This window comes from Pelecanus crispus, chromosome 18 (assembly GCF_030463565.1).
Source record: "Pelecanus crispus isolate bPelCri1 chromosome 18, bPelCri1.pri, whole genome shotgun sequence".
In the NCBI taxonomy this organism is placed as follows: Eukaryota; Metazoa; Chordata; class Aves; order Pelecaniformes; family Pelecanidae; genus Pelecanus; species Pelecanus crispus.
In genome coordinates, this window is record NC_134660.1 from 2,009,633 (window position 1) to 2,018,134 (window position 8,502).

The 8,502-nt window shown below is 48.3% G+C and overlaps 1 protein-coding gene across 1 annotated transcript; it reads left to right on the top strand.

Annotated features, from left to right (window-relative positions):
- The first annotated feature begins 916 nt into the window (after window positions 1-916).
- Window positions 917-3,713, top strand: PSMB3 (proteasome 20S subunit beta 3). The gene is made up of 6 exons (XM_075722857.1): window positions 917-943; window positions 1,353-1,537; window positions 1,928-2,035; window positions 2,431-2,608; window positions 2,850-2,944; window positions 3,588-3,713. The coding sequence occupies exons 1-6, from the start codon at window positions 941-943 to the stop codon at window positions 3,634-3,636; spliced, it is 618 nt and encodes a 205-aa protein (XP_075578972.1). The 5' UTR covers window positions 917-940; the 3' UTR covers window positions 3,637-3,713.
- Window positions 3,714-8,502: the final 4,789 nt, after the last annotated feature.

Below are 8,502 nucleotides of genomic sequence, written 5' to 3' on the forward strand. Positions count from 1 at the left end.
TCCCTCCAGCTGTGCCATGCCCCTTGCATGCACATCCAGCTGTGCCATGTCCTGCACATCCCTCCAGCTGTGCTGTGCCCCCTGTGCACACATTCAGCTGTGCTGTGCCCCCCTGCGCACATCCAGCTGTGCCATGCCCTGTGTGTTCTTCCAGCTATGCCATGGCCCTGCGTGCACATCCAGCTGTGCCGTGCCCCCTGCACGTCCTTCCAGCTGTGCCATGGCCCTGCGTGCACATCCAGCTGTGCCGTGCCCCCTGCACGTCCTTCCAGCTGTGCCATGGCCCTGCGTGCACATCCAGCTGTGCCGTGCCCCCTGCACGTCCTTCCAGCTGTGCCATGGCCATGCGTGCACATCCAGCTGTGCCGTGCCCCCTGCACGTCCTTCCAGCTGTGCCATGGCCCTGCGTGCACATCCAGCTGTGCCGTGCCCCCTGCACGTCCTTCCAGCTGTGCCATGGCCCTGCACGCACATCCAGCTGTGCCATGCCCCTGCGTGCACATCCAGCTGTGCTGCGGCCTGCATGACCTTCCAGCTGTGCCGTGCCCCCTGCGTGCACATCCAGCTGTGCTGCGGCCTGCATGACCTTCCAGCTGTGCCGTGCCCCCTGCGCGCACATCCAGCTGCGCACCCCGCTGGGCCCAGCTGTGCGAGCCCCCCCCCTCCAGCTGCGCCCCCGCCCCGCCCCGCCCGCGCAGTCCGCCGCCGTCCCGGCATGCCCTGCTCGCTATGACTCTTCAGTTTTCTCCCCCTCCCTCAGCACCGCCGCAACCAACCATCTCCGCCCCGCGGCGAGCCGAACTACCAATAGGAAGCGGCGGTTTGCCGGGAGGCCGCGGCGGCCGCCAATGGGAAGAGGCGGGAGGCGGGAGCGGCGGGGCGGTGTGCGGCGCGGCCGGAGCAGCGGTGCGGGGCCTGCGGGGTCTGTGCAGCCGGCGCCATGGTGAGCGCCGGGACGGGGCCGGGACGGGGCCGGGACGGGAGCTGGGCCCGGCAGGACGAGGCCCGCGGGTGCCCGGGGGAGGCGGGTGGGCTGGAGGCCTTCCCCATCGCCGCGGCGGTGCGTCCCCGTGGGCCTTCCCTCAGGCCGGGCCTTGGCGGGCGGCGGGAAGCAGGGGCCGTGAGCCACCCGCTGTGGGGTGGCCCCCAACAGTGGAAAAACGAAAGGCAAAACAGCGAGGGAGAGCGGTGCTGGCTGCCCCCCGGGGTGGCGGCGGCTGCCGGTGCTGGGCTGGGGCCGGAGGGGGGTCCCCGGGGTGCAGGAGGCCCCTCCGGCCTCACCAAGGAGCCGGCGCGGGAGGCGCACCCCGAACCGCGGCCCCGGCGGTACCTGCTGTCCTGCTCTCTTCCAGTCTATTATGTCCTATAACGGCGGGGCCGTAATGGCCATGAAGGGGAAGAACTGCGTGGCCATTGCTGCGGACCGGCGGTTTGGGATTCAAGCGCAGATGGTGACCACAGACTTCCAGAAGATTTTCCCTATGGGAGAAAGACTGTATATTGGATTGGCAGGACTGGCCACGGACGTGCAGACGGTGTAAGTGAGACTCCCGCCCGCCCGTGTGTTCCCATACTGAGCCTGTAAGAGGCATATTTACAATAAATACCAAGTGGCAGCCTATGTTGAGCATAAATGTCTTTGTTTTTTCGTGGGGGAAGATGTAACAGCTGGGTGCCAGCACTCCTTTTCTTGGTCTCCCTTCAGTGGGAGTTTTTTAAATAAAACTGCACGTGATTTAAGATCACGTCACTACTAAGATTTAATAACTTCAGGTATAAAAGGAGCTGCATCTGGAATACCTACCTGCCTCAGGCATGCATCAGGAGCTGCTGTCTGTCAGCGTGCAGTAGAACAGTTCAGACCTGGGTGAAGATGAAAGAAAAAGGGACCTGCTTCTGCTTTAACGCTGATTCTTGTCTCTTGCAGTGCCCAGAGACTGAAGTTCAGGCTGAATCTCTACGAGCTGAAGGAAGGCAGGCAGATCAAACCTCAGACTTTTATGAGCATGGTTTCCAATCTGCTCTATGAGAGACGGTAACTGTCAAACAACGGAGTCACTGTTTACGTGTCAGTGAATGCTGTGGTTGTTGGGGTTGACCTGATTCTAGAGAGGTGGGAGGCTGAGGAGGGCTCCGTGAAGACTGCTTGTGGTATGGCAAAAGGAGACTTTAATCTAGTGACAATGTTATCTTCAACCTCCTTGCAAAAGAATATCGAGTATTGTTAAATAATCCTGTAGCAGTACAGGTTTGTTCTGCTTGCCATGCTAAATCCATTGCAGGGTGCTTCCAGGTTAACCTGAAAGGTGTCCGTCCCCGTCCCCCCAAAAAAAATCATCTGGGGGATGTTTTCCTCCTGTGGATATTTACATGGGATGTGGAACTGCGTCGAGGTGGCTGGACTGCTCTATGCCATGTTGTTCTTTACAGGTTTGGACCTTACTACACAGAACCAGTCATTGCCGGGCTGGACCCCGTAACACACGAACCTTTCATCTGCTCTCTAGACCTGATCGGCTGCCCAATGATAACCGATGACTTCGTGGTCAGCGGCACCTGCTCCGAGCAGATGTACGGCATGTGTGAGTCCCTGTGGGAGCCCGACATGGTGAGTGAGGTCAGGCTCAGCTCCGATTCTTGGATTCAGCCTCCTGCTGTTAACTGCAGAACCTGAGATAATGCAAGTTGGATGAAAAGCTCTGTCCTTTGGTACTTCCCGAAGGAGAACAAAGAGGCTGTAGCTTGCAGGAACAATCTTGCAGCATCTTGGATGATACTTGGGGTTTGAAGTAAATCTGATGACTCAACATTCAATTTTTACACCAACTAAAATAGCTTCTGTTCCTCAGGAACCCGATCACCTCTTTGAAACGATCTCGCAGGCCATGTTGAATGCAGTGGATAGAGATGCCATATCTGGAATGGGCGTGGTAGTACACATAATGTAAGTGCTGCTCTCCTCCCCTACAGAACAGAGGTAGAATTCAACAAGCTGTGTGTTAAAGTCAGTTAAGGCATTGGCTTCCAGGGTATCCCTTAATCCTGCTCCCCTCCAGCAGTATCCTTAGTAATGTTTTGTCCATTTTAAGTGTTCTATTTCTCATGGCTGCTCTCTGTTGCAGTTCAGGGTTGTTGCTAGAACTGCAGGAGCCATGGGAAATGAATCCTAGAGTTAGACTCTTGCTACATAGGGATTCCCTAACTGCATTCCCATTGGCATTTAGGAGCGTGACTCCTCACATATGGCTGGCACTGGCCAAGAGGTTGCTTTTTGCCACAGCTGGGTGCAATGTAAACTTCCAGACTGCAACCAGACTGACTTCTGAAGCAGCTTATTTTTTTTGCAGTGTTGTTTTCCTGGGGTATCCCAGGCACTGCCGCTTACTGAACCTACTGGAGCTCCCTGGGGTGAAGCGGCAGGAGGGTGGGGTTTACTCGGTTGTAATGGCCACCTTCAAGTTCAGATGCTGCTGCCTGTACTAGCAAACAAACCACCTATGCACACTGCAACTTCCTAATGAAGGGACAACCTGTATGTAGGTATTAAAGGTGGATTTACTAATAGTCTTCTCTCTTTCCCCCTCTAGTGAAAAAGACAAGATCACCACCAGGACCCTGAAAGCCCGCATGGACTAGCCCAGCACATCTGCTCATGTGTTTCACATCCCAGTCTGCTTGGAACTTTTTTAAATAAAACCCTCTATTGTAGTGAACTTTCCTTTTCTTGAGTCTGAACGCTAGGGTTAAGTTCTCATCTCTAAAGCTATCGGAAGGAGCTTGGGTTTTACACGGTAGCAGAGCTTACCCTTCTCTCTGAGCCACCTATACTAATCTCCTTCAGTGCACCCAGATGTGCGAGTGACTAAGCTAAAGCTGCACCCTAGGGAGTCAGCAGCATCTCCTTCAGACAGCGTGGCAGTATTAACTTTTCCTGTCAAATCTAATTTGTTCTCATATCCAGGACTCGGTACTTGGTAAAATCAGTTCTCACTTAAAACCCCCATTTTACAGGCACATATAAAAAGACTTTTCCAATTGTGGTTAATCTAGGACTTAAAACGACCACATACCTCATGGAGTAACAGTTGATCATTAGAAGACACTTTAAAGAGGACAGCAGTAAGGAACAGATGTACACAAAGTTTTAATTTTATTTTTCTCTGGTTGGAGACTCATCTTGTAACATGCATGCATTTCAAAACAGTAACAGTGTCTCAAACTGCTCCTAGCAAACAGACAAGCACAGAGGACTTAAAATTCCTATTTAAAAAACAGCAGTGAAAAAACCTAGAATGCTTTTTTTCTTTTTTTTTTTTTTCAGTTTTAAACTTAATTTATTCACATTTTTTCAGTTGCACCGATTAGCCCTGCCCACCCTTGTGACCTGCGTGTTATACGCTCGCTTGACACAACTCAATCCAGCTGCTTTTAGCATTGTGCAGCTAAACAAAGACCAGCACAACTTCCAAGTGGCAAAAACCAAAACCACTAAAAACGATGGATGACCAGCAGTTGGTTCCCCGAGCTTTGCCATTGCTATTTCGCAAGAATTCATCTCAAAGAGCAAGAAAAATCGGTAGCGGCTAATACGGATACTGGAGAATGGCTCTGCAGAAGTAGGGGAAGTTACCAGGCAAACCTGAAACGGGGCGTTAAGACACAGATGGGGGGAGGATAGCTGGTTTGTTTTTGGAGCTATTTTAAGGGCGATCTGTCTCAGATCGGTTACGCAGTGTTGCAAACCAAGTTTAGGACACACACACACTGACTTCTGAAGGGTTTGTACCACCTCGAGGTTAAACGCTTTGACCTCTGTGCAGCTTGAAGGGAGACATCTTGTAAAGACTGCATAGTAGTCACAGGACTGGGAGGCATCCGTCCGTCGAGGCCAAGACACAACCCCTACCAAACACGGCCCGTAACTACAACACAACCTTGCTTCGCGCCTTTCCTGGGCTAAGAGGCGAGTCCCCAGCTGACGTCCCCGCTGAAGGTAGCTGCGGCAGCGCTCTGGAGGAGCAGGAGCTTCCTCCCAGCAAGGGAAAGACAACTCAAGTGTTTTAGTGTTCTTGCTGATTATGATAATCCAATTCAAAGCTAGGATTCTCGGATGTGGGAGTACAGCCTCATTTATGCAGGAAATCTGAAGTCACCTACTACCCCAGAAGTTCTCCCTGGGATGAATTTCAGGATCGTGGCTTTTATAATTAAAACCAGGTCAATCAGAGGCGTGTATGAGACCAGAGGGAAGGATCCCACCGCTCCGTGCTGTGAGAAGTGAACTCCTGCTGACATTCTTCTTACATAGAGCAAATACCCGGCCCTCTTCCTAGCGCTGACACCAAAGCTGACACAAGGGGCGGGTGCTGCCTGGTACCTCCAGAACACGTGGGTCCTATTAAAGGGTGACCCAACGTGTTCTCGAGTGGTTTTTATTGCACTGTTGGGGCAGAACAGCACCCAAACTGTGACTCCGCACTCTGCCTTCCCTCTCCCGCTCTTATTTACGCTGTAGGAGTTATCTCAATGGGGAAGATACAAGTTCTAGGTTCAAAGCAGTTTTTAGTTCTTAAATTTTGACAGATTAGGCTCACGTTCAGAAAGAGAGACACCCTCGGTACAGGCAGGACTACAGATCCTGCAGCTCGCTTCTCACACAAACTCACCCTGCCTTTGGGCCCTGGAGACACTGCACACTGAACAACTTCTTTTTCTTTTTGAAACTTCAGTTGACCAAAGAATCGCACTGCAATTTCTTGAAAAATCCTGCACTCTGACCAGGATCTGAGCGATCCGTCTACCTACTGCAACTCTTTCAGCCGAGGGTGGTTTTCAGTCAAATGCACTTCAGTGTAAAGTGTTCCGCAGGGTACATGCTACAGACAGAAATATCTACATTCAGCAAACTAGAACTAAATTCACACTGGAAACAGACAACAAACTAGCACAAGCAGTTGTAAAACCAGAATTGAAAGGGCTGGGTTTTCCTTTTAAATACTTGAGTTAAAAAAGTGACCTAAAACAAGATTTAAAAAAAAAAAAACAAAACCCAAAACAAAACAACAAAAACAAAAGAAAAAGTCCCTTTTAAAAACAAATCAAATATTTGCAGCTTCACTTCTTATTCTGGTAATAAAAATACTGTCTAGAAACAAAAATTAGCATTTTTAACGTAATGCTACCTCTCAAAATGTAAACAATATACAAAACGCTTATGTTAAACAAAGTTACATACCTGGGTAATACATCATTAAGTGAGAAAATTGCATTTAATTACTTTAATAGACACAGTATGGCAACTTGACAGAAGTGGCAGAATTGGGGAAGTGCTAAAGTGAATAGAGTTTATGGGGCTTTTCATATCACTTGAGCCAGAGACAGCCAATTGAATTCTAGCAGGAGTTGCTTTGGAGTGGAATCAGAAAATACAGTCAACTGCTCTTAAGCCCTTAGTATCATGACTTCTGTAAAGATCGTTACAGGAACTAACTGCATTTTCAGTTCATTCCCGCTTATGAAATTCAGTGAATGAGACTGTTGCTCCTAGTTATGCAAGCTTCATTCTTCTACTTTGAGTTGTTTGTTTTGTAGTGTCTCACTGCAGGATGTCTGCAGTTCACTAATTTCCCTCTCTTCCTCCCCCCTTTTTCTCTTCTCTTTTTAATACACGATTTAAAGATAAACAGTTTAAAAGGTACGAGCTAGTTTCCCCAAAGGAGAATGGCAAACTTACCAGGCCAAAGTTGCAGATTCAATGCAGATTTTTAAAACTGTCAAGAATAAAAAGTGATTGGTATTTAATTTCTAACCGATAGTAAACTTAAGTGCTTATTGTTTAAGAGAGAAGCAACCAACATAATGCCCACGAAACTAAGCTGGTGATACCCTCTAAGTCCTCCCTTTTTTAAAGTATTCTCATAGCTGCATTTGTTTTGTGGCTTTTCCAGCTACACACCTTAAGACGTGAGACTCTTCAGCCTCCCAGACAACGGTGTGTTAGCCTCCACATCACACAGACTAGGGACTGGACTACAGCGGCAGAAGAAATTTGTCCCGTGTCAAAGGGAATGACCCATGAATGAATAAAAAGATTCGTATCCCATTATGACCCCTAATATTAATTTTTGATTTTTTAAAGACTCTATTTACAGTGCACTCTTATGGGCTGAAACTTTAGCCCCCTTTTGTCCCCTTCAAAGTTGAGACCTGTGGGATTCACATCACGAATGTGGGTATGAACATAAAAAAACCCAAGCCCACATTCAGAATCCAGACCAGAGCTAACATTAGTCTAGGGAAATTACCGGGATGTGATGAGCACCAGTTATCTCTCAAAAGGACCAAATTCCACACAGCAAACTGTAGCACGCGTTACAGCACAGGACAGACATTCGAAACAGCTTATTCCCGAAACAAAGGCATATGTGAAAACAGTTTCAAGGCAGATAAGCAACATGTTTCAACTGCAAGAGGTTTGTTCGAAACACTAAATCCTGCTTAAAAAGAAAACAAAAACTAAAAAAAGAACCAAAAGATCTGTAACTGTTGTGCAGCAGAGCTAACAAAACCCAAAGCAAGTCTGACAAGCTTGGCTGTGAAAAATATTACAAGCGTTCTGGAGACAAAACAGGACGTTATTCAGTCACGCAAATCAGTTCCAATTCCTTACGGGGGGGAAAATAATCTGGCGCAAGTGTTCAAACATTTCCACTCCTTGACTGTCGCTCTAGAGAGGGGTATGGAGCAGAGGAGAGTAAAAACAATCACGGCTCAAGTCCTGAGTCCTCTTGAGCAGTGGAACTTGCTCCACAGTCACAGCTCCCAGCACTCCCCACTGGTAGCGAGTCCAATTCCTTCGTGTGCAAGTCACATTGCCATTTAAAAAATAAACCAACTAACCAAAGAACCTCTGTCGGGAAACAAATTCAAGTACCTGTTGCAGATCGGGCAAGTAAGGAAGACTGAACATTAGCTAGATTAACACTGGCAGAACTGCGATGTGAAGCTGTAATCTAAGAGACACGGCAATTCCTGACTGAGGTGCGACAGGGAAACGTTCCAGATAGTCAAATGCTATCCCATATCTACAGGTACAAAATGCCTTTTTTTTCCTTTTATGAAATCTTCATAGCTGGCCAATTCAAAGCACAATGGGTCCGAGCACATTATCATCTGAGGTTGTTCAATGCCTCTACTACTTCTCACACTGGTTTTTTTTTTTAGGTTCTAGGAGTTACACCTTTTTAAGCAATCATCTTTGGTAGATGTTCATTTCCCTCGTCTTTCTTGTAAATCAAGTGCAGTTACAAAAAAAGTTTTTGTTACTTAAATTAACCAAAAAATATAAAGTGTCCCAGTCTGAATTTACCTAAAGTTCAGCGACTCCTCCTTATCAGAGTAATATTTTCCGGCCTTGAAATGGTGAGCTATTTTCCTTCCAATTCCTACCAAAAGGGAAATAAAAGGGCTTGTATGTCTTTCTGGTAGAGACAGTCCAATAAA